The sequence below is a fragment of the Sebastes umbrosus genome, chromosome 22 (genome assembly GCF_015220745.1).
Source record: "Sebastes umbrosus isolate fSebUmb1 chromosome 22, fSebUmb1.pri, whole genome shotgun sequence".
NCBI classification, from domain to species: Eukaryota; Metazoa; Chordata; class Actinopteri; order Perciformes; family Sebastidae; genus Sebastes; species Sebastes umbrosus.
In genome coordinates this window covers 4,984,972-5,011,854 of record NC_051290.1, presented here as the reverse complement: position 1 = coordinate 5,011,854, position 26,883 = coordinate 4,984,972, and the positions used below count along the sequence as shown (strand labels likewise).

General features: G+C 42.2%; 1 protein-coding gene across 1 annotated transcript in view; it reads right to left on the bottom strand.

The window, feature by feature from the left end:
- Nucleotides 1–24,111: 24,111 nt before the first annotated feature.
- The window catches only part of LOC119481318 (mitogen-activated protein kinase kinase kinase 11), a 44,459-nt gene continuing 41,687 nt past the window's right edge, over nt 24,112–26,883 (bottom strand). Inside the window, exon 10 of the mRNA XM_037758120.1 lies at nt 24,112–25,984. Within this exon, the coding sequence (XP_037614048.1) occupies nt 25,386–25,984 (599 nt within the window). The 3' untranslated portion in view covers nt 24,112–25,385. The remainder of the gene's footprint in view (nt 25,985–26,883) is intronic.

Below are 26,883 nucleotides of genomic sequence, written 5' to 3'. Positions count from 1 at the left end.
AATTACACCTTCAAAAAATGGGAAATATCACCGCTGCTCCACTTTCACAGTGCGGGATTGTTTATCACAGCGTTGCACTGTAGCTCACAAGTAGAGCTGTCAGGGAATTTTAGTTGACGATTCATTGTCACACAGATAATTGCGTTAACTTTATGCCACACAGCGGTGCTGTTGGCGACTAAATCCACGGTGTTAATTACAATCGCTGCTCATCAAATTGATGCGATCGTTGGCGAAGGAGTATAAATTTATCCTTGAATAGTTTGCTGAAACAATGTTCTTCCCTTCGCTGCACAGATTTATTTTATATAGCTTGTTCGAAAACTGTTGAGTAGGCTGACCTATTGAAACAAAAACGTGGTCCAAGACAGTTAATTAACCAGGCCAGAACCAGGCTCTGGATAGAGACAGATAGAGACAGAGATAGCTATAATAGTAACACAAATAGGACTAATAACATTCATCAATAGCAGTGGATATAATAAGAGTGATAGCAGTAATAATAGCATTAATAATAATAGAAAATTCTGCAGCGGTGGTGCGCTCTGGGGGAAACACTGCCAAGACTACATGGCAAACTGTTGATTCCATTTTTACTTGACTGTTTAAGTGCGTTATCATTAAAGAAATTTGAACCATTTGTAAATGATGCCAATAATGCCAAAGCTAGAGTGTTAAAGATATCGTCCTAGTGAAATAAAAAAAAACAGTGACTATATTCATATATATTCATATTTAGCCGCAAGTTCACGGTCAGTTTTGTCAAATTGTAGTAAAGTCAAAGTCAAAGTCAGAAAAAAATTCTTAACCGATAACCGACCCTCGTTAACCGATTATTAACCGTTAACCAACAAGATTTTTGCCTCGCATGCAGCGGTGCGCCAGCTGCAGGAGCACAACAGATATTCGTTGACGGGAGTCCCTAGTTCACCGTCTGGGAGCGTTAACTTAGCAGCCACAATGCTGCGTGTAGTGTCGCGGACATGCAGCCACTTTCCCAGTAAAAGTCTCCACCGCACATTTAGTTTAGCAGACTGTCAGCTGTGTGTCTGCCCGGCGTAACGACACTCTGTCTGCCCGGATTAACGATCGCAATTTTCCGACAAACAGAGTGTGTTTTTCTGTAGCTCTGCTGGTAGCTTCGTGCTCGCCGCCGCTCTGTCATTGCAGCGTTACTTTTGCGAGTGTCCAACAGACCTTGTGTATGTTTGGCGGCGGGGAGTGTGGGTTTGTCGGTGGCGTTATAACTGTGAACGTAGCTGTAGCAGACAGTGTGTGTACAGTTTATTTATCGGTGAATAAATGCTACGAGGCTACAACTCCTATAGACCGGAGCCAACTTCCTGTATCTGCAACTCCGGCTCCGCCTCTTAAGATGGACCAGCTTTTCAGCTTTTCGACCAGTGACGAGCCGCTCCTCTGAGTCTTTCTCAGCTTGTGAATTAATTATTAACATTTCTTTTAACCGTTTTAAACTAATAGCGTTAATTGGTTAAAATGCTTAATGCTGGTTAACTGTTAATTATTAACATTCCTACCTCTAACCATCATCTAACTGCCACTCTGAGAAACGTCTTACTTACAATTACAACACCGCTTTGCATCACAATAAATAAACCATTAGTTGTTCACATCTGGATATGTAAATCACAACAACTCATTATTCATGAATGTGTAAAAAAAAACATTCCCAGGATGAAGTCTGAGCCTCCAACCTCATGATGCCAGCTAACAATCTGTTTAACTGCACTGTTTTATTAAAGTAATATTATTTATCATTATAAATTATTACTTAACTAAAACACTAAACAATATGCTGATTGGTAAAGCCTTTCACTTTGTACCTGTCAGTCATATATGGAAAGCAGCAGAGTGATGGCATCACACCGGGTCTCCTGGGATCTCATTTACTCAAACGTTTGATCAAGATTCACATGCAACAACATATCAGGGAGTGATTCATTAAAAATCTGCCCGGATTTCAACATCAACACCTCTCAAATTGTGAGTTACTCCAGAATATATAATTGTCAAACTCCCACCTGCTGCAACGCTATCACCAACGTGACAGAGTGCTTTTTTATTAGCAGCACAGACACATAATTAAACTCACTAGAATCAAAAGCTTTTTCTTTTTCAATCGCTCTTTCACAGGATCCATTACTGGATGCTAATAATATCTCTCACATAGTGACATATACCACAGATCTGGTGTCTAATCAGAGAAGACCTGCCATTATCTTACATTTTCATCCAAATGTGGTGCAAAATTTAACAGAAATTCTGCAAAATAAAAAGGGGAATTGCGAGTTTCCATCCACAACTGCTACGTTTTTTTACTTTTTCATTTCGGCTCACTGCGGTTTGTTTTGGTTGACGGATACGGAACAGATGTGGCGTCACGTAACCCAAACTACAACAATAAAAGCGGTAACTTCCTTTTACCTCCACATAGACTCAAATGAAGCAAATATATAGATTCTGGCATTAAATTAAATTAATTTGTAAATAATAGTAATAATCCACAAATAAAACCCCGTACTTTATTCATTCATGGAGCCCTGCAAGTCACTGCATGTTCTACAACATTATTGGAATTCTGTCCACAGAAAAACAAAACACTTGAGGGCTTTTATTTTGAAATGAAAGCAGAAAGTGTTGATTTAAAAAAAATAAATCTTTGCTTTTTTTTCATGTCCGTGACATATTCTACAGATACAGACATTAAAAGTGTAGTAATGTTGCTGGTATAATGTCAATATACAGTCAAAAGATCACTTTCACTGTCTGTTGTTGCTGTGAACTGCACTTTAGTTTTTAACCGTGGTACAGAATCGTGGAATTTCACTGGTATTGGTATCGACTACTACATTTCTGATATCGTGACATCCCTAATGGATATAGGAGTTGATCACTTGATACTCAAAGATCATGAGATTTCGATGTCATATTCCTTTAAAAAACAGGTTAGCTATTCTGCACTCCAAAGCCCTAAAGTGCAAGTACCTCGTCTACGTGAGGTTTTAGCTTTCCACTCAACTTAACTTCTGCCAACAATAGTGAATTTGTGTCTCTGCAATTGCAATTTATAATATAGTTTTTTTCAGTCATTGTATTTTTACACAGGAATACTGGCCCCGATGCAGCTTTTCAATACTACAAGTGCTTGTGTGGATACTAGCGGGCGCTGCCAAATGCAAGCTGGGCTACGATCCAGCTCCCTGAAACAGTGAGCAGGGTAAGCAGGCATAGAAAATGGATGAATGATACCAGCAGAAGTAGTAGAACCAATACTCCTATGATTACTTGTAATCATTACTTGAATGTCTTTGGTTTTCGATTCTCACATGAGTGAGATCGAACAGTATTGGCTGTAGTGGGTTATTTATTTGTATGTGTACATTTATAAACGGCAGAAGAAGGAAGTGACCTATTGTATTCTAAAGTGATACTTATCGACAAGAAAGAAAACGACAATGAGAAGTAGGAAGTACTGTCGAGGAGGAAGTAAGCACGGAGGTGAGTCAACTCATGAGGTGTATATATATGAATATACAGCCAACAACTCAACCAATTTATTATCTCCTAAGCGGGATGAATGGACTTCCCGGATTTCATTTGGATAAGAAATGAGGCACGGCAAAGAAAACCGATCCGTCATCATTTCCCCCTTGCTCAGGACAGGCTATGAATGGCTCTTAAGAACACCATTTATTAAGGCTCACGCTGTACTATATACACCCCTGGTTCCTCTTAAAGTGTTCAATTGCACCACCGCTGGTCATGAATCACAACATGGACTCTCAAATCCCCCAGGGGACAGAGTCTCAGGGAAAAATAAATAAAGTGCACCATCAGCCCTCCGCAGAGGTACAGCTTACTGGAGGTGATCATATCTTATTCCTCATTTTTAGACTAAGGGCTTGTTATTTTTGGTGTTGGAAGAATGTGTTTTATTCTCTTTACCACCATGTGGCTCTTTAATTTCATAACGGATCGATGTTTTTATTTAACTCACTCTGAAGCTGCAAAGTAAAGCCCGTCTGATACATTAACGTTGACGGATTTTAGCTTATCACAGATATCATTGCAAGAGTGTTGCAGTATAGAAATGCCAAAGATGTGTCCTCTGTATCTATCTTGGTCACAGTTAACCCTCTGAGACCCACAATAGTCCCATTTTTGTCTTTTTTAGGGGGGTACATGAGGGTCTTAAGGGGGGGATAGCAGGTCAACAGAAGATGTCAAAGAAGTGGTGTACATCATCATCATCATACTGCATGAAAAAACTGCAAAAACTTGCCCAAAAACTGCATGTGATTATCATAAAGTGGGCATGTCTGTAAAGGGGAAACTCGTGGGTACCCATAGAACCCCTTTTCATTCACATATCTTGAGGTCAGAGGTCAAGGGGACCCCTTTAAAAATGTCCGTGCCAGTTTTTCCTCGCTAAAATTCAGCCCAACTTTGCAGCGTTATTTAGCCTCCTTCTCCTTGAACCTACTAGAGCCTCTGAAAGACAGTCTATCAGGGGGTTAAAGCAGAAATGATTTAGTCAATGAACATTTTGATAAGCAATTAAATCGTTTCTGTTCTGGTTCTGAATGTGAATATTTGCTGGTTTTCTTAGTCTTCTGCTATAATAAATTTTATATTTTGGGGGTATTGGACTGTTGGCCAAACAAAACAAGACATTTGAAGACGTTACCTTGAGTCTAGGAAAGTGTGGTGGACAATATTTTCACTATTCTGACATTTAAATGAACAGTAAGAGAAAAATAAAGTGTTTTTTTTTAACAATAAAGCATGTAAACAAACCAAAATACAAGTATGAACCTGGAAATTTAGCATGATATGTCCCCTTTTAAATATCGGCCGAAAAATATTGGTCATGCTCTAATTCAAATTTCATGTGTCATCACAGTTCATCTGCTCATTTTTACACTGTGCGTTGGAGATGGACCGACGATTGACCCTCCTGATTAACATCAAACACGGATATTGTGTTTTCTCTGAGTGCGTCTGATCGTTCTGGGCTCACACCCCGTGATATCATTTTATCAATACTAGAAGACAGGCGACGTAGTCATCGATTACAGCGAAGATAACCTGTCTTGGTAATCGTCTTGCTGCTGAAGTTGCTGAATTGACTGAATGTAGAAAGATGTGTTAAACTCACATCCATTAAGCTAAAAAATCTAATTATCCACAATGGATCCACTACACAGTAATGAGACCAAACCTAATGCCCAGTACGGTTGAGTCATTTGTATCCGTCATCCTACAGAGTCGTGTCTTTCACAGCCAGCAGCCTGCAGGAGCTGCTTACATACAGTATCCAATACGATTAATCCCCCTCCCTCCACTGCTGGGGACTTCTCAAGCTAAATTAACAGCAAATAGCTGCTGTCTCGGACCGTTTTTGTCACAACAATGAAGCATGTAATTGTTTTGTACACATGCACGAAGGCCAACCGCAATATTTACCCTGCAAACACTTCTCCCTCTCAAGTCTTTCATGCATGCAGGCACATTTTATTCAGGGCCCTCTTATCGGGTGCCACAAAACAGGCAGGTTTTGTGCGGCGTAATTGTTTGTGCACTCGCTGGCGTGCACTTCACAGTCCTATCTCGGACATGCTCCTGTTGATGCGGCTTAGTTGTGAAATCAAGCGAGAGGATGGATGATTTTTTTTGTAATGTAACGACATAGGCCCGACGCAAGACCCAACGCATGTTGACACAAATTGGAAAATGAATCTTTGATCAGTAAGACGCAGATATCACCGACACAGGATGTCTGAAGTCTTACTGGAGGTGATGATATCTTAGTGCTCATTTTTAGACTTGAAGAAGACTGAGTTTTCTGCTCTTTCATTTCATAACGGATCGATGTTTTTATTTAACTCACTCTGAAGCTTCAAAGTAAAGCCCGACTGATACATTAGCATCGACGGTATTTTAGCTTATCACAGATATCATTGCAAGAGTATTGCAGTATAGAAATGCCAAAGATGTGTCCTCAGTAGGGATGCACCGATACCGATACCAGCATCGGGTATCGGGTCCGATACTGAGCTCATGAACTCGTACTCGCAAAACGGCTCTGATACAACGGCACCGACATCACTTTACAGCAGCGCAACGTTAACCTCTCGTCACCATCTTTCGGGTCCTCACGCTCCACCTCCCCAACGCAGCGGACAAGACGGGCCGATGGTGCGCCCAACCCCGCGGGCCGGGATCCCACCTCAGCCGGCGCGCACCGTCCCTCACTTTCATTGCGCCACGGGGTTTCGCTTGCACCCTCTGACTTGTGCGTGCGTTATACTCCTTGGTCCATGTTTCAAGACAGGTCGTGTGGGATGCAGACATCGCCTCAGACTCCTGGGGCCTTTTACGTGGGCCGAGCCCCGCCCTGCATGGGGGTACAACGCAGTTGGGGCGCACTGAGGACACCCGGGAAGCACCTTCGCCCAGAGCCTTTCCAAGCTGACCTAGAGCCGGTCGCGCCGCATCGCCTCGTATGCGGGACTCCCCAGCCTGCCGTGTGTCGCTCACACCTTCCATTCATCTAAATGCCTTGAGGTCTGAGGTCAAGGGACCCCTTTGAAAATGTCCGTACCAGTTTTTCCTCGCTAAAATTCAGCCCAATTTTGCAGGGTTATTTAGCCTCCTTCTCCTTCTCCTTCTTCTTGAACCTGCTAGAGCCTCTGAAAGACAGTAAAGTCCGTCGGGATCGCAAAGTATCAGGGGGTTAAAGCAGAAATGATTAGTTTTTTAATCAATGAACATTTTGAGTAGCAGTTAATCGTTTGTCATTTGTTAGCAAAACATGCCAAAAAACTCACTGGTCCAGCTTCTGTTCTGGTTCCGAATGTGAATATTTGCTGGTTTTCTTTGTCTTCTGCTATAATAAATTTTATATTTTGGGGTTTTGGACTGTTGGCCAAACAAAACAAGACATTTGAAGATGTTACCTTGAGCCTAGGAAACTGTGGTGGACAATATTTTCACTATTTTCTAACATTTAAATGATTAATTGAGAAAATAATTGGCTGATGAATCAATAATGAATATATGTTAGTTAGTTGCAGCCCTAAATTAAATATATTTTTCAAGGAAGAATGCCAGCTAGTTCCAGCTTCTTGAATATCTTTGGGTTTTAGGACAGACGTCATCTTCAGGTGACGCATGTTGACACGAATTGGAAAATTAATCTTTGATCAGTAAAAGGCAAATATCACCACCTCAGGAAGTCTTTGTAATAAGTGTGTGTGCTTGACGGTGTAATATTTTAATTCTGCATACATTCCCATGAAGACACTTTTTGTCTGTAATTTTCATGATCTCAATCTGTCAATCAGCCCTCCTCAGTTACGTGCAGCTCTCCGCGGTGGGAGGATCCCACTCTCATCTCATCTAAAAACATCGTTAGTCTGCCCCGCCGTGCCGAGCTATTTCTGACAGCAGCTCATCAAAGGGGGCCTCCAGATGAGCGAGATAAAAAGGAAAACGCACGCTCAACCTCTGACCCCGATGCGCTTGTTGATATACAATTCAGCCGGTGTGAGGTGGGAAACCACAGCGGCGAAATGGCAGTGGCAATTAATAGAATAGGTTAGTGCACAAAGTGTCATGCTGCGCCCAGGAGGTTGGCTGTGCACTAACACATTGCCCTCTGGTGGTTACATCTGCACAAACACAACTGGATGGATATCCTCATCAGCCTGATTAATGCATGTCTTTTATACAGTACAGACATTTATCTACTGGCTTCATGACTCCATTCGGTCTTTTCCTGAGCTCAGTAATAACATTACTGAAGAGGGAGCTCTGTTATTCTTGGCTTGAGATGTCTTGGTTTTCCATTATTACTGCACAGGGGACATTTTTGTTCCAATGTCAATTTGCTATAAGCCCGTCTTATCAGTCTACTGGCTTTTCTTTTTTTCTCCCTGCTCTGACTCACTCGTTACCCCTCAAAAGGACACTGTGTAATTTGGCTGGCATGAGCACATATCGCGTATCAGATTGGCACATAACAGATTCAAAGCCCCAGGTTCTGACATTTTCTGACAAGCTGGAAATAGGAGAGACATTATGGAGGAAGCTCATATAGAAATACTATTAGTTCTTGTGTCACTGCTGCTGATGATACTTTGCAAAATGATGATCACACACATGGTGGTGAATGACTTGCGTATCAAATTTCAGACTTTATTCAATAGATTTGGTGGGATACATGTCTGAGAAATATATATTTTTGGTGTATTTCAGAGCTAATAACGAGATGGATACTGAAATGGCCCAAAAGAAAGCTCATCAGTTGGACACAAATTATGACAAGAATGTTAATTTTGCCATTTTCCGTGCAGAAAGGTTGCCTTTAAGTAACTATTTCTGAGCATTAATTAGAACCTCTTCAGATGGGGGTTCATATTTAACACGAGTTTGCTGATGTGAGAACGAGTTTGGTGCTTGTCTGAGGCCTTTTCTGAAGAACTTTTGTAAGTGCAGACAGCCTTGGTTTGAGAAATAAAAAGGGACATTTTAAAAGACATAAATACAGGAACAAATACAGAAACTGTTTCAGTTCACTTAAAGGCTCATTTCAGGTCATGCCACAGCAGTGCAGGCTCCAGGAGGTTGTGACCACGGTAGTTTATGAAGAGGCTAGATGGAGAAGCTTTTCATATCAACAGCAAAATTGTACTGCACCTACTGGAGATCTGAGTAAAAAAAGATGTGTAATGCAAAAAGTTTTATATATAAGAAGTGGATGTAGTCACCGTGACGTCACCCATTGGTTTGTGGACTGCCGTTTTGAAGCTTGGTTCTTTGCAACCAGAAGCGACACGAGAGGGTGGAGCTACGTACAACTAAACGCTGCATAATACATTTTTAGGCGACCAGAAAGGTTGTAATTAACTTTCATGAACTGAAAACCACACTGTGAAAGGGTTAAAGTTCTAAGACGAAAACACTGACAACACCCAGACCGGACAACGCCGTGGTAGCGACCTGTCAATCACAAGGTAGCCACGCCCTAAAGCATCACCTGCTTTCTGGTCTATTTGTATTGGAACATAATTTACTAACAATATATTTTAAAAGTAAAAGATTTCATGGAATTACAAAAATATTTCAATAAATAAGATAAGCCGAAGCACAAACACGTTAAATCCACCATTTATCACCAGCTGCAGTGAATGTGCACAACAGACCCAAAGTCCCCAGTTCACCCGTCCAGGAGAGCTATTCAAGTTTCTCACCATAAAGCTTAATTTTACGAGATTACATTTGAACACATCATGATAACGTTGTAATTTACCTTCACCTAATAGTAATTTTTACTGAGTAGAGAGTAGAGAACGCCTCTTAATAATAGCTCAATGGCACCTCCGTTAACGTTAGTAGCTCCGTTATTTAACCAAACAGGGCTGTGCTGCTCACCGGCTGCTAACAGCTAACGTTACTAACTCTCCTCCTGTTGATTTCAACACGGATTTGTTGTTCACGGTGTCGCATTATCAGGGAAAAATACGGTGCGTCCCCTCAGGTTTAGTAGCGCCACACTTTTGAGCACTTTTTTTTCTCTCCGCCGTGACTCCGGTCCCGAATAAACTGAAACATGATACGACGTGCGTATGTGTCATTGGGCATGCGGAACTGTCTGAAAGCATCAATAACAGGAATCAAAAGTGACCGAGGCATGACATGCCAAGAAATCAGACAACTAGGAACCTGTTTTTCTCTGCCTGCCAAAGTGGCGGATGGCCTGGCGATTTTATACCCCGACTGTACTTAAGTACAAATGTGAGGTATTTGTGCTTCACTTGAGTCTTTTCTTTTCATGGCACTTCCTACTTCTACTCCACTACATATGAGATGCGTGCATTCTCACCGCACATTCGTCTTTTATAAATACCAGTTTATGTGTAGGAAATGGTTATGTATCGGTTATACATCTGGCCCCAGATGTTCTGTGTCTTGCAGTGTGTGACTTGCCGTCTCGAGCGAAGATGAGATGGAACGCAATGAGGGCCCGTCTCATGTTTTTGACCTTGCTGGGCACGGCCGAGGCAACGCGCCGCACTTCACTTCGACTCTCTTCCCTTCTCATCAAATCCGTCAGTCAAATGGATAACACAGAGAATGGAGAATCAGCAGCGTCAGCGAGGAACGTGACGGAGGAACTCTCTGCAACGCCTGACCCTCCTCTACCCTGGCGCAAGTCTCCAAGGCTCTCGTTGCCATGGACACTGTGAATGAAAGTCTGTAAAGCGCAGTGGTGTGACTCTGCAGTGCCGTCACACTGAGCACTTAGTGTTTTGTTTTTTTTCCTTTATATATTTGGTATATTTAAATAAATTACTCATATGACTCATGTTGGATGTATTCTATTATGATTAAATATAGATAAGAATATGTGATGTATTATAATCAATATGGGGTGGATAAAACTCAAGGTTACTCCTCAATGAATATACCACATTGAAAATAAAAAGATAAATAAACTAACTATTAAAAGACAAATATATGCAGAATTTAAACCATTTGAAAAATACTTGTAATGTAGCTTATTTATTGTCCACAAGTGTGAGTTAAAACTGCATTTTTAGATTATTTTTCTTAAATAATTAAAAAAAAATTGTTTTCCCCAAGTGGCCTAAAAGAAAGAAATTATTAAATTATTATCAATTAACAAAGTATATTTTTTTCTACTTCCTCCCCAATCCTTAAAAGGTTTTTCAACCTATTTTTCAACCTCCTTCTCCCATGTTTTTGTGTCTGACTGACGAATAGCGACAACAATTTCTGAAATGGCTCCAATATTGAGGGAGACTGCAATGTAATCAGATTGGGGCAAGCTGGCACCGTCATTTACGTCCACTAAAAGTGCTCGTTTTTGCCGCGACAGGCTCCGATTGTTATTCAAAGTGTCTGACATTATGGAAAAGTCTCATTCTGAAATATTTGAATTACAATATGATGAAAGATTATTATGGGATTTTTGCCCAATGGTGCAAAAAACATTCTGCCTACTGCAGGTTTAAGATGAGAAAAAACAGTCCATTAAGTTGATATGTTAATTATCGCTGACCTTTTGTTGAAGATATTCCTTTAACTCCCAGATATCTGATCTGTGTTAAGTCCCCCCACGTGCAGAATAAACTTTAAATCCTTTAGCATCATCTGTATGTACAGAGCTGAGCATCAGGTGTTCTAATTTTTTGTCTCAGTTCAGTAATCAAATCTGACTCCCACTAGTCAGGGTCTTCCATTTCCCCAAAGAGAACGTCTTATCAACATTAATGAAGAGTGAGAATGAAGTTCTCTCAGTCTCCCTCAATTGCTCTCTGCTTAGCTGCCTTTGAAGTAAAAACGATTTTGTCTAGCGGAGAAGCCAAATAAAATGAAACGGGGCAAACCCTGATGTTTCCTCAAGATGTGATTAAACCTTATACTAGTCCTGAAGCCGTGAAGAAGAAGACGAATGTTTCAGATACTTCATGAAGATGATAATCGTTCTGGGCACTTTTATCTGTCTCAATCAGAGAACAAGCTATGTATATATGTTCTCCCAAAAGCAACATCACCCACGCTGTGACCTGTGAGATGAGGGGAGCATGAAGCTGCTTTTCTGCCTCTGGGTCCAGATGACCTGCAACAATCGAGCAATCAATGAAGTCCAAGCTGCAGGAAATACTGCAGATGAATATCAGAGCAACTGTGAGCAGCGTTATAGAATCTGTGCATCGACAATACAGAGACCGATGGACATTTGCATTCTGAGAATGGTTAAATCTGAGAACCGACTTGAAAGATGCTAAATGCGAGATTGGAAGCATTTCTAATTTTGCCTCCGCACAGCGCACAACATGGCGACAGATGAGCCAGCTACTCGTAGCTCACAGTGTTAACACTTAACACATAAAAACAAAGCCAGAGCTGCTAACAGAGCTAACAGTGTTAACCCACGATGGCTTATTTTGGATTGTGTGCATTTCATTTGCATCCATTTTTAGCTTGTACCTTTACATTTTTTTTGTTAACTAAACTTAAAGAAGTCGAACATTTAATTTAATTTGTGCATTTCACCAGATCGGCCTGAAGTGCTCGTATATCACACTTAGAAAAACGGCAAACTGCCTTTGAATCGTCCCCCGCTTGAGGGCGAATCCATAGAGCCCCCAGACACCCAAGGACCTCAAGGAACTGCAAATCTGTTTGAGAATATACAAGTACATTATGCATGCGCGTGCTTCAGTGAGCTGAAGTCTGTATTTTATGCCTCACTGTGACTGTACACACAGCACTACAACACTGACTGCTATGCAGACATGCAGTTACAGAGCAGCAAACCACTTATACAGACACACAAAACATTTTCAAATGCGATATAGAACACCCAACCTGGTACAAAACAATACTTTGGCTCTTCATTTCATCGTGAATTCTGTGTGCTATGTTATAACTCAGTACATAGACAACCATCACTGTCAACGGGATGGCACCACTGACATGAACGCACACTATGCTGAACTACGACTGCAAGAACCGGGTCAAACTTCACTGCACCGACCGTCCACATGGCTCATTATCATTACCAATAGTCAACATATAGGAAACATTTGGCACACACATTAACGACACAATGCACAAAACACTAAAGGTCCTTAAATGACAGCTAATAGTCAGCTTAAAGAAATATATGTACTCACTGGTTGTAGAACACTGTCACAGACTCAATGTCCGCTGATTCAGGAGGTTCTTGGGTTACCACGGTTACCAGGGGAAGCCTGGAAGTGTATAATAAAAAAAAAGGTAAACAAAGAGGACATCACATAAAGATACAGATTTATAATGTATATTTAACATGTATTTGGTATATTGTGATCGTGATTATCTTGTGAAATTTATATATAATATAAATATAATATAATATTTTTTGTGAAATGTAATTATTAATTAATATGTAATTTAGCTTTGGCAATAATGTAACCTGAACATTCATGCCAATAAAGCTTATTTGAATTTTAATTTACTGATTTTAAAACATATTTGACCATGATTGATAGCTTAAAACTCAATATTTTTAAATTGACTAAAACTATTAAATTGTTTAGACATTTTAAATTTATTCCAATTGTTTAACAGACCCCGAATATTTTTTGTTTTGTTTTTTTATTTTGTATTATTCATCTTTTTCTTTCCTTACATTTTATTTGTTGTATAATTTATTTTTATATTATTTTATACTGTAAATTATTTTTGCAGAATTGTAATGTAAAATCTGAACATGCGAATATATTGTATTGAACTTTTGAAATAAAGTATTGGCATATTTAAATTAACACAGAAACATTAATATTAAGGATTTAAGATGGTACATAAAAACACATGAAGTCAGAGTAATGCAAGCGTTAGACTATATTACATACCTGGTTCATTCATCAACCAGTTCTTTTAATTTTGGATTAATGAAGTTTGACAAAAACATAGATTTTTTTTTACAGTTACCTCTTCTCTCATAAGGCAAGAGCAAAAATTAGAAAACGTAAAATAAAAAAACGGTTACGTAACGTTGCCGCAAAGTGCTGTCCCGTTCATATTTATACCATTTCAAGCCCTTGCAGCCTCGTACACTCAACCATTTACCAGGTGACGTCAGTAAAGTCCCCGAGGGTTCAGGGCTTAAGGCCTTAGGGGGGACACTGGGACTGGGCCTAAGACTCTGCAGAAATGAGGTGAACTCGGGTTTGTGTGTTTCTACGTAGGCGTAGTTTTAGTTGTGAATCTACACAGTTTTATGCATGTGGACCCGGGTCTGACAAAGTACTGACGCAGTGGAAAAAAAAGGTGTGAGTTGTGCATTCTTGGGTCTGAGAGTGGCCCAAAATGTGTGTTGTTGAAAAAACAAACACACCAGCGCCATCCTCACCCTGCCTTCACCTGTCAGAGCTGTAAAGCAGCAGGTCTCACCGCCAACAGGAGGTCTTTACCCCACTGTTACAGTACAGAAATAGAAGATACACACACACATATATACAGAGCCATTATTTCCACTGAACCATGGTAGTGTTCATTCCATTTTACGGACCGTAAATGATGTGAAAAGATGTCGTAATATGGTAATAACAGGATATGGATTCCTTCTCCCTTCTGTGCCAGGGTTGAGATTGTTTTAGATTTAATCTTAAAGGGAGCTGCCAGCTGGAGGCAAATGGTCACATCTGACCCCTAGAGGTGACTATATGGAAAGCCAGACAGGACATTTTTCAAGCCATTTTTTGAGTATCAAGGGATTTTAGGTTAGTTGGCCCACCACTTCGGCAAAAAGGTAAGTATGTTGACAACTACCCGATGGATTGCCTCTGTCAATAGAGAAGCCATTGAGAATATGACGCGTTGATGAAGCGTGATGAAGTGTGACGCAGCCTACTTCAATAGGCCTTGGGTAAAGCCCTGAACATCATCAGGTAGAGACATGTGTTTGCCACTGTTAGCTAGTTAAGGTTTCCTCAGATGCAGTTACACAAAATGGATCGGTTTTTGAAACGAAAAAGTGATGTGGGAGACAACCCTGCGCCAGTAAAAGCCCCAAAGCGTGTGGTGAAGAAATAGGACCCTGAATACATTCAATTTGGATTCATAATGGCAGGCAGTGATGCTGAGCCGAAAACACAGTGAATGTGGTGAAATCATATGAGGCGCTAAAACCATCGAAGCTCCAGAGACACTTAAACACAAAGCACCCAGGATGTGTTGGGAAGCCAAAAGAATATTTCCTAAGGAAAAGGGACGGGCTTCAGGCACAACAGAAAGTCATCACAACATTAACAACTCACTCAAAAGCCACTTTGAAAGCTAGATACAGTATATGGTTGCCTGCTCGTGTAGCTCGTAGCAAGAAAAGCCTTTACGATTGCAGAGGAGCTTATTTTGCCAAGCGCTGTGAGTTACTGGGGGAGGCTGCTGCAACCAAAATTCAGTCAATACCCCTCTCCAATGACACGGTGAGCAGAAGAATTGTTAACATGAGTGATGACATTGAATGCCAACTTGTGGAAGGAATAGAGGCAAGTCCATACTTTGCCATACAGCTGGACGAGTCGACTGACGTTAGCAATTCCACTTTGTTAGTTTTTGTAAGATACTGCAAGGACAGTAATCTTCACCATGATCTATTGTTTTGCCATATATTGCCATCTCTTGATTTCATTATTTCCCAGAAGCAAGCCCAGAGGGTAAGCAGAATATTTATTTTGGTTATTACAGCTGACAGTGGCATAACACATATCTACAGCCCAGTTTAGTTTTTTCTCTTTTTTTGTCACGTTATGTTTTTTTTCTCATTTATTTGGGAAGGTGTTCCTCGGAAATGTTTTAACTATCAGAAATGGGCCTTAAGTTGCAAAAGGTTAGGAACCCCTGCCATAGAGGATGGATCCTTTATGAGGAACATGTTTTCTGATTCATTTTTGTTGTTAAATTGTTACAGGGAAAACTCAATCTGCTGATGAAGATCATGTGAATCTAAGGAATCCATTAGTATCAACCATGTCATACTAGCTTGTTGTGAAGGACGTTAAATAATGCTCCAAACTTAGACTAAATTTTGACGAGGAAAAACTGTCAAAGCCATTTTCAAAGAGGTCCCTTGACCTCTGACCTCCAGATCAGTGAATGTAAATGGGTTCTATGGGTACCCACGAGTCTCCCCTTTACAGACATGCCCACTTTATGATAATCACATGCAGTTTTGGGGAAAGTCATAGTCAAGTCAGCACACTGACACACTGACAGCTGTTGTTGCCTGTTGGGCTGCAGTTTGCCATGTTATGATTTGAGCATATTGTTTTATGCTAAATGCAGTACCTGTGAGGGTTTCTAGACAATATTTGTCATTGTTTTGTGTTGTTAATTGATTTCCAATAATAAATATATACATACATTTGCATAAAGCAGCATGTTTGTCCACTCCCATGTTGATAAGAGGATTAAATACTTGATAAATCTCCCTTTAAGGTACATTTTGAGAAGATAAAAAACAAAATAGAGACTCTCAGAAACACAAAATAATCATTTTGTCAACCTCCTTGTGATCACAAAATAATAATTATTATGTTGAAATCATAAAATAATGACTTAGCATGACAAGAAAGCAACACCAGAGAGATAATTACATGCATGTCCTCTCTGGGCTTCCATAGCTGACACTGAGTGGATGAAAATGACAATTACCAAGTATAATAATTACACCAATACAATAAATCAGCCTCAAAAAAATAAACAATTTGCTTTAAAGTTTGAAGGTTGACAGAGATTGCTAAGTGAACTTTTCTCTGAATTAAGTCATAACCAGGTCAGGAGTGTTACATTTTATTTGGTCTTATCTCTTTTTGAGCTTTTTCCTTTGTTTTGTTTTTTTTCCACAGGTTAAAACCCATTATAATAGTCAAGAGAAAATAAAAACATTTTTCACATATTGTATACAGAAATAGTCCTCTTGACAACACAACAATAAAAACAGTTGATTAGGCCCAGCCCAGTGCGAGATTTCACAAAAATGCAACAATAACAAATATCCAAAGCCCGACGACCGCAAAACCTCCAGCTCGCACGAGCAGAGACAGTTCTGAGAGAGATGTAAAAATGGCTGCCAGGGCAATGCAACGATTGTGTTATCACATCGCCTGGGTTGACACAAACATAGACATGGAAATGAATCTGGAACAATTACAATAAAAGCAAATAGATACAAAGACAGAGAGGAGGTCGAACTCGTCTTGACTACTTAAGGTAGCGACACAATCCTCATCTCTATCTAGCAGTTTTATGCACATACAAATTCAGTATGGGTGCCCCAAGGAGACGTTAGACTGAGATTCAGGTTTGCTGCAATGTACACAAAGAACCAGATTTCAAGCTCTACCAGGCAAATTCTCTTGAATTTTCTGCTACACACTAATAGGCTTGTAGAGGAATCATTTTGGATATAGATTTGGTCGAATTGACTGGAATGTAAAAGTGAATCTGCCTCATGTGAAGCACCCATACGTACATCTTAAATACTCCAGTGAAAACCTATACAATGCTTTTTTATGTTCATATGAAGCAATCAATCCGTCATCCTAACGTAGACCGCGTCCATGGCCATCTAGAAAGAGAAATAGTTTTTGATCCAGTGTGTAAAAAGATGGCCATTTTTATAAATATCCACTTTTTCCCCTCCTGTGTATAAGTTTTCGTAAAATGTCCTTATAGCCGGCTGGTAGGAAGCTGTCAGAAGGAAAAGCCTTTTACAGTACTGTGATGCTGCGAGTGGAAGATTTGCCTCTGTGGATCATTTAGTTATTCAAGCCCGAGCACCTGAAAGAGACCACCTACTGTTAAACACCCTCACGCCTCCGTCAAATATGTTATCCTCAGTTATATTTGTGCCTTAAATCAGAGCAATGACCTGATCCAGGACCATCATACTACACATCACGGGTCTGAACACCAACTGGTCACATCATTTGTAACCATTAGCAGCCCTGAGCGTGTTGCTGCTGACTTAATTGGAATGTTTTTTCTCACTTTACACCTGCCTATCATTGTTTTTGTGAACTCTGACATGCAAATTTGTGCCATTTACTATTTTAGGCGTAGCTGACCTTTGAGAGAACGAAGCTATCTTATGCCGGGTACACACTACACGAGAATCAAGCTGATATTGGGCCTGATTCCCCCCCTCCTAACAACGGTCTATCTATCCAGTTATTCCTGTGGTGTGAGGTACGTTAAGAGTGTTTTTTTACATCCCCCGATCGGCTCTGAAATCCATCCTGTCCAAATCGTAAATATTAAACATGTTCAATATTTATGAGGGATGTCCTGTTGTGTGTGGGGAACCCCGAGGACAACCGATGACGCAGTCACGTGGGAAAGAACGATGGCCAATTGGGAACCAAGCTGACTGAGGAAGGAAGGACAACAACCGCCGTCATGGCAACCGCGGCTAATGCTTGAGATAATGCTAAACGCGATGATGGAGCTCAGAAATGGAGGAGCAACTTGTCGATTTGTGGCTGTGAGTGTTTATTTTACGTGTCTCCATGACTTCATCCATTATCTTTATTTTTGCAATGGCCGATTTCATCCAAATGTATTGATTTACCTCCGAAAGGCATTTATAAATGGAAATGTTATGGGAAGAATGTTGGAAATACAAACTCATGGAATGGAGGGCAATCTTCTTAGCATTTTTAAAGCGAGACAAAATGATGCGAGGTCGTTGAAAGATATTGCCGAAGATGTAGTAAGTACATCGCCAAGCTTCCAGGATGTTGAATAGGTTGTACTTGCACCCTGACACATAGTATGACATAGTATTATGATATCAGCTATTTCAGTCCTTTCATCTGAAGAAACAGTGTTGAGCAGGCGACAATAAATCATTGGCGGTCTCCATAATCGAGACACGAGGGCTGTTTACACAACCAATTGGTTTGCAGCACATTCAACACGCTAGAAAACAAGAAATTTTACAGATTGAACGGCTTCTATTCCGGGAAGATCACAAGGTAATTGAGTGTCAATAGCTCGGCAGGACAATAATCACGACCACGGGGCTGTCGAGTGGAGGGAGGATGAGTGTGTGTGGAGGCCTTGGACTTAATAACCTCATAGATAAAAATCCATGTTTATTTTTTGCTAAACAAAGCACCGGCATTTCTACCGAGAGCCGTCGATGTGGTCTTGGAAAAAACAAATTGGACCTCCTTTTTCACGGCTCCCGTTCATTCGGTTTTCGTCGTTACAGAAAAAAAGAGGACAGCAGATGGTGACCTTGAGTGAGCAGACTGAAAAGAATTAGGAATAATGTTCACACTTTGAGAGAGCAAGCATTAGCTCACGCACCTGGCAGCGCCTCTCGCAGACACGGGCTTTTGTCCACATCCCTTTTGGGACGTGCAATTCCTGTACAGTCGACGGAAGGTCATATTTGATCATTTGGTCTCGGCCTGTTAATGCCAAACAAAGGCCCGGGCAGGTGTTTCAGTTAATACGAGCCAGAGAGAGCAATAATGTGTCTCTGGCGCTGACGGGGCTGGCTGGGAGACAACTGAGACGAGGCCGATAACCAGGTATATTTGTAACCCCCCACTTAATTGAACACAAGCAAGCAAAGGCAGCCAAGGTAAATGGGGTGAAAGCCACTGAAATGCCAGGCCATCTATTTTGTGGTTTCAGAGTTTACTCTTGACTGACCCGCCAAGGTAAGATTTTCATCAATAAAATAAATGTGACACGTGTTCATCCCGAGTTTCTCCCCCTCCAATCCTTCAATTTTCTCAGTCACCGTGAAGGAGAGGAAACATGATTTAACCGGAGCTGCAGCAATTTAACAAATGCAGTCCCGACTTCTTTAAAGTCAAACACTAGAGATGGGGGAAGTTTACATGCACACTGTGCTCGGTTAACTTTGAGTAATCAGGAGAGTTCAATTCAAGCGCAACAATGGGATTCAATTTGAATCAGTGGCTTAATAAGGGTAAATGAAATAATTAGTATGCATGTAAACATATCCACTGTTCATGAAGCCAAATTAAGCTTTAAATGTGTTGCTGTTACCCTTCACAAAGCCAGTGAACAGAGAACAGCGAGCTCACGTGTTGTTTTTGTTCCCTCTTGATAATAGCTCTGATTTTTCAGCTGAAATTCTTTAACACACAACCAGCGATCACACGCAGTGATGAGGGTCACGGCCTCGGGTTCCTCTATTGTGCCGTCTCATTAGCTTTTATTCATGTAACGTATTGACCATTTGCCATTCGCTGATTAGGGGCAATGGTCTGAGCTTGAACTTTGAATTAAGAGCATCAAATCATGTCTGCCGCCGAGCCACCGCGGGGCTGAGAGTGGATCACCGGTGGCGAGAGATATCGCTCTCTCTCTCTCTCCTGCTGGAGAATTCACTTCCATTGTCCCTGTCAAGTTTGTACTCGGGACGCTGATTTGCAATGACGGATGTGGGGGGGGGTGACGCCTGGTAGAGCGGAGCGTCACAAACAACTCATCAGTGCTTTCTTATTGGAGTGCTGGCTGTCAGCTCGGGGGAGAGGAGTGGCAGCCACGGTTCCTAAATCTGACAGCCAAAACCAAATATCGGACGTCCGTGTCCACAAAAGACTTCTCAAAAAATGTGTCCCGCTCAATCCGTCAGCTACCAAACTGGAGTTCTGTTAGATTAAGAGGCCGAGGAGGGAGGGTTTTGTTTATGTAAAAAATAAGCATACATATTTTAAGTATTCTAATGTGTTTCTATGCACAAGCAGGAAGGTGTCTCTCAACTTCAAATGAACCACTTCCAGGAGGACACCAATGACCCATGGGGGGTCACCTATGGTCATGACATTTGGGTAGTGACCGGAAGAATGACAGCAAGGATACAAGCGGCCGAAATGAGTCTACCTTCGTTGGGTGGCTGGGCTCAGCCTTAGAGATAGGGTGAGGAGCTCGGACTTCCGGAGCAGAGACGCTGCTCCTTCGCGTCGAAATGGAACCTGTTGCCCCGGCGACCCGGCCTCAGATAAGCGGAATAAAATGGATGGATGGATGGATGGATGGATGGATGGAGGACGTCCCCAATATGTGTACAGCACAGTGACTCCCGTTATAACAAGTTATACTAAAGTAAATTACTCCACGTGCGCGAGCTAGACGGAGAAACGGCAGGCAACACGTTTCAACATCAGGTCTGAGGGAAAATTAAAGTGAGCGAACGTTCAGACGAGACATGAGTGGCAGGCTGAAGTGGATACTTGACACACACACACAGAATTTTGTGACAGAAATAATCTGCCAGACGTTTCAATCATCTCAATTTCCTTCATGTATCATTTCCCCTCGCAGAGCTCTGTTGACAATAACAGCCATCCAGGCCTAATGACTATCACAGGATAGCTCTTGTGGCTTTGTGTGTTGACACGAGGAGACGAGGCAATAACTCATCACTTGTCACGTCGGTGAAATGTTAGCGGTGACGACAAGAGAGCGGAAGGCAGGAAGGGAGGAAGGTAGGGAACACTGCTGAGAGGGGCAGATTCTATATCAAACCTCCAACTTCTGCACACTGGGAAGGAGGATCCACAGTGATGGCAGGTAAGTTGTTCGATCGGAGGTCAACATAATACTTTTGACACTTTTGTTTGGGTGTCAGATTAAGAAGGGTGGATACTTGCTGTTTACAGAGCATTGGATACCTAATTTTAAAGGGAAACCATTAAATTATAATATAGTGAGTGCTTCTAAAGTTCTAAAACAAAAACACGGACAACGCCGTGGTAGCAACCTGTCAATCACAAGGTAACCCCGCCCTAAAGCATCCCCTGCTTTATGGTCTATTTGACTCTAAATGGGACCATAATTTACTAATTGAACATCATGCTGTATTGAAGAAGACTTGAAACTAGTGATTGAGACCATAAACTCATGTTACAATGTTTACTGAGGTCATAAATCAAGTGAGAAAGTCTCATAGACATCTATACACTTTTTTGCAACCAGAGGAGTCGCCCCCTGCTGGCTATTAGAAAGAATGCAGGTTTAAGGCACTTCAGCATTGGCTTCACTTCTCAAGACCGTGACGCTTTTGCCTTTAAGCCTGGTTTATGATCGCCGTAGTGAAGCCGCAGCAGAAAATGACATCATCACGGCTTTCGTCTGAATTTTTGGAACTACGGTGTCTCGCGTGAGTATAAACAGAGCTTTAGACGTGGTTGGACGACACATTGTGCAACCAAGTAGGTTTGAAGCATACTGAGACCTTCACCAGTGCTGTGTCTCTTTGTTACTGTTGAGTATTACTTGGATGTCCAGGAGATGATGAACGGACACATTAACGTGCAATAGAAATATTCAATAAAGCTCCCGTTTCAATTTCAAACAAATTCAATTGCCTCTGTAAAATGAGCGCTGCTCGGTTAATGGACTCTGTCCTAGAACAAATGCCATTTCTTTTTTTCCCGGATGGAACCCTGGCTTTTACTGAATTGAACGTTCTGCAGTGTCAGGACAAAACTGCCCTCAAGAAAAACTTTCCAGAGAAAGAAGGAAGCAAAGGAGTGTGGGAGTGAGGAGAAAAAAAGAAAGAAAGATCTCCCACATCACCTGCAGGCGAAGGACGTCGAAAAAGGTGAGGCCCGGCGGTGATGATTTCATCCGGGCAGCAGCTGAGCAGCACAGAGAAAGAAAAAGAAAGTAAATGGAGGAGGAAAGATAGCTCAACCCGTCTTTCAAACTTTATGCATAAAAAAAAAGGGCACGGCTTAAAATCGTATAAGCTGATGCAGGAGGCAACTCAATATACCTTGCGAGGAGGACGCGGGGCATTTTCGTAACGTCGGGGGAATTTAATTAACCAAATATCTGAACGCTTTGCTAATGCTCTCTACTCTTATCGAGAGGCTAATTATCACTATCAGCCTCCTCTGTTCGTCAGAAGGATTATTAGGCTAATCACAAAGCTTTCCCCTTTGGAGACAAGGTTTTCACTCTTCGTCAGAACAAAGCCGCCATTGTCCTCCAATGACACGGTGTCAGTGATGGAGCCAATCAGTGCGGCGTTTGTACCTCGTAAAGCTCCGGCAAAGACGCGGGTAACGGGGCGAGTTCGCCCCCGTGTGTACGTGGGTCTCTTTCAGTTGCTTACATGCTTGACCTGCACTAATTATGGTCATACAGCACATGCTGGAGGACCAGTTTACTGCCTTTAAAAACAATATTGGATACTAATAATTGGATACGGTCTGTGATATCCAACCCAGTCCAGGGGTTATTTGTTGTCCCTCAACCTGCCTCACGTCATACAGTTCCCAAGATGCTTTTAAAAAAACTCCAGAGAAAGTGCCTGATCATTTAGTATGTAGTAACGATCAGTGATGGTAACGATTGTGAACCAAGAGTGAAAGGGTAAGTTGTTGCTCCAGTGCACTCCGGTCTGTTGAGACTGCTGATGGTGGAAAAATATTGATATTTCGGCGTCCTCTACAATTAATTTCCTCCTGTTATTATTGTTCAGGGTTGAACTTCTCTGCTCTGATCTGTTCTGGAAGTGTCTCAACATGACATCACAGTTATTCACAGGATCCTACCAGATCTATTTTTAGCAGTGTTAAAATGGTTTAGGATGGATTTTTAACTAGAGAAAAACTGGGAGGGACAAGCGTTTAGGAGCCCTGCTACTCTAGTCTCACAAAGCCAGCCTACGTCTCCTGAGCTCAAGTCAGCTTTGACTGAGCCCAGCTAGATATGTGAGTAGTTAGTGAATGTTTTTGGTTATGCCAGATACACGCTACACTAGAATCAAGACGATTTTGGGCCCAATTCCCTCCTCCTAACAATTGTCAGCATAGCCCCGATTTTTTGATGGGTCTAAAGATTATCTTGCCAGATATTCCTGATCAAAGTCGGATTGATCGGCTCAAAAGTTCGTCCTGGCCGCACCGATGTCAAATCGTAACTATTACACATGTTGTGTGTGGGGATCCCCGAGGACAGCCGATGACACAGTCACGTGGGAAAGAACGATAACCAATAGAGAACCAAACTGACTGAAATGGAAGGACAACCACCGCCTTCATGACGGCCGCGGCTAATGCAAAACACAAAGCGTAAAGCAGTAAGATGGACCTCAGAAATGGAGGACCAACTTGTAAATGTGTGTTTATTTAACGTGTCTCCATGACTTCATCCATCCATCCTTCGTGAATTTTCACTAACATCGCTAATTCTTCCTGCCCGTCGTCCGCCATGTTTGTTTACACTAATGTCACGTTTGATCGCGAGATATTTTGTGAGTTTTCATTTTTTTAGGAGGAACAAAACTGTTAAATTTAGGGTTTTATAATTACTATGATTTTATAGTAATTTTAGTTGCATGATTATGAACATTCACAGCCTGTTTCTTGCTTATTTATATTTTTTCAAGTAACAAAATTTAGTGGATAATTTTAATTTAATTTTCCAGAACAACCTAGTTCAAGAATTGGCAGAAGGGACTCATGACAGCTGTGCGAGCATTTGTCCAATTAGGTCAATATCAATTTTGACATTTGGAAATTTGACTTGGCTTTGTGAGGCTACAACTCCTCCGGTTGGACCGCACAAATAAATAATTCAATGAAGCTTCCATACAGACGTGTCGTAGTATTTGCAAATACTTGAAAGTATTTTTGGTTGAACCTTCCTGCAGCATCAGACGGGTAGTGATAAGACAGCCTGGATGAGGTTAAAAAAAGATAACCACAGAAAAGTAAAGTTTAAATACTATCCGTGATTGTCTGAGCTTTCTCTGTATTGTCCAGTGTGGCTTACCCCACCCGTCTGGCACTCCATGGAGGTAAAAACAATGTATTTGCAAACCCTTACGCCGTCACAGCGGCATTCTTTGGCATATGAAGGGAACGCAGAGGGCTCCCCCCCGTCTTGTTTCCTGTGCTGCCCTCCAGCCCAATGAATCTGTCCAATCCCCGGCATTTCAAGGGGGAACGTGACTGGAATTTTATCTGCTTCCAAAGAGGAATGTCTGGGTCATGGATTTTTTTTTTTGTTTGTCTTCATGAGTGGCCTGGAATATCTACTCCACTGAGTGCTTTCTCCCATAATGCAACAGGCAGATGCTGTTTAAAAAAAAAGCTTTCCTTGAACAATGAGTCTAGACATACACGCACACGACATTTTCCTCCACAGCAACGCTAAGCTGATTTGCAAAAATGTTAAGCCAAATTCATAGCATCTTTCCCTACGCACCAGAAGAACCATTCAAGAAATCTTGAAAAGATATATACTGAAAACACGTCATGAAATAAGGCACTCCAATTTTTCCATTGTCCTGAATGCTTTCAGTTCGCAGAGAGAGGTAGAGGCAGATGAAGCTGTGCAAGTCGCCTTATCCACCTCTGCATTGTCACAATGCTTCAAAGGTGGTGGTGGTGGTGGGGGTGGGGGGGGGAGATGAAAGCAGGTGATATGAGCAGTCTGATAGGATCTGAAGATGGGATTGGTGATCCGCTCCTTCAAAAGGGATAGACAAACCCCGATAGAGAGAGGGAGAATGAAATGGGCACCAGCTATTGGTTCAAAGGAAGCTTTCCCACAATCCAATGTGCCACCCTCCATTGGCTTTCGCTGGCTTTCCAGCTTCCGAAGCAGCAGGCTGGCGTATAAATATGACCTGCGATGATTGGGGCTCCCATGGGGGGAAACCTCCCTCAGTGGGCTGAGTGACAGGTGTGCGTTTGAAAGACTCTAAATCCTCGTTCAGATGTAGGACATAGTAGTGGAAAGGGGTCCTGGACTGCCATGATAAAAACCCGGGCCTCACCACAGGTTTAGAACCGATCGTCTCTGAGTTGCGTTGGCGACTTGAAGGGCTTGAGCCCCAGTGTCTTGCGGGGGTGAGCTCTCTCTTTGGTGCCTTCTAGGGGCCTGCCGCAGGCCGGCCAGCCCAGGTCGATGAGGGGCGAGTCGGCCGTGTTGATGGGCGCTATACGGAACGTGGGTAGCGTGGGCGAGCCGTTGGTGGAGCACGGGGCGGAACGGGAGGTGGGGAAGGGAGCCGAGAAGGGGTCGAAGGGCGAAGCCGCGTCCGAGCCGCTCGAGGGGTCGGCCTTGAGGGAGAACGGGTCGCAGTCCGGTGTGGGGAAGGGGTCACAGTTGGTGAACGGGTTGGTAGGGGAAGGTTGGTAGCCCAGAGAGGTGCCGTCCAAGCGGTGCGGGCTGCGGCCACCGGCCGTGTTCCCGCCGCCGGCCGAGATGAAGCTCCAGGGGTCGATGCGGGGGCGGATGGGGGACGGGCGTGGCCGGGGGATGACGGTGACCTCCAGGCGGGGGGTTTTGGGGCTCCAGAGGGCCGGGTTGGGGTGGAAAGAGGGCACTGAAGGCTTGTCATCAGAGTCCTGGGTGTCTTGGCACAAGGGCAGGTCCAAAACTGGAAGGAACAGAGAGAAAAAACTAATTAAGTTAGGATCACACAAGGTTGATGGACTTCCAATAGTAAAAATCAAAGCAGTGGAGGCCAAGAAATCCTGACTTTTAGTCCCTAGCATACATCAGACCGGCACATACGGGTACTTGACTAAAAAGTCAAGGCCGCATCCCCTTTTGGGGGATAGAAAACCAAAGATCCCATTGACTTCAACGCCATTTCAAGTATATTTGGATTGTAATTTTGACTAGTTTGTATGCATTCATCTCTTGTTAAACAAACATTTGCTTTATATACATGTCTGATAATAATTTTGCGATCTTGCCCGAACCTGAGCGTTCACGATACCTTAATAAATTAAGGTTGATCGCCGCCGTGTCTCTTCAGTCTTCCCCCGTCCAACGCAGTGGCCGGGGGAAGACCGGATATTGCTTATCAAGACATCTATACATATTTGATTGAATCACATTAGTGTCGGCTGTAATTATTACATGGCTGTGTTGAATACTCAATTCTGATTGGTCAATCCCGGCGTTCTGCGGTCTTTTATTTCTTTATAGCAGACCGTTGCTATGTATAACAGACTGTTGCTATGTATAGCAGACTGTTGCTATGTATAACAGACCGTTGTTATGTATAACAGACCGTTGCTATGTATAACAGACAGTTGCTGTGTATAACAGACAGTTGCTGTGTATAACAGACCGTTGCTATGTATAACAGACCGTTGCTATGTATAACAGACAGTTGTTATGTATAACAGACCGTTGCTATGCATAACAGACCGTTGCTATGGGCGCAGCTCTGAGTTCGGAATAAGCGGGATAAGCTAGGTAGCGGGTCATTGTTGTGAAAAAAAAAACCTTCAGGGCGATGAGAGACCCCTCCGCTCTGCGTCGGGA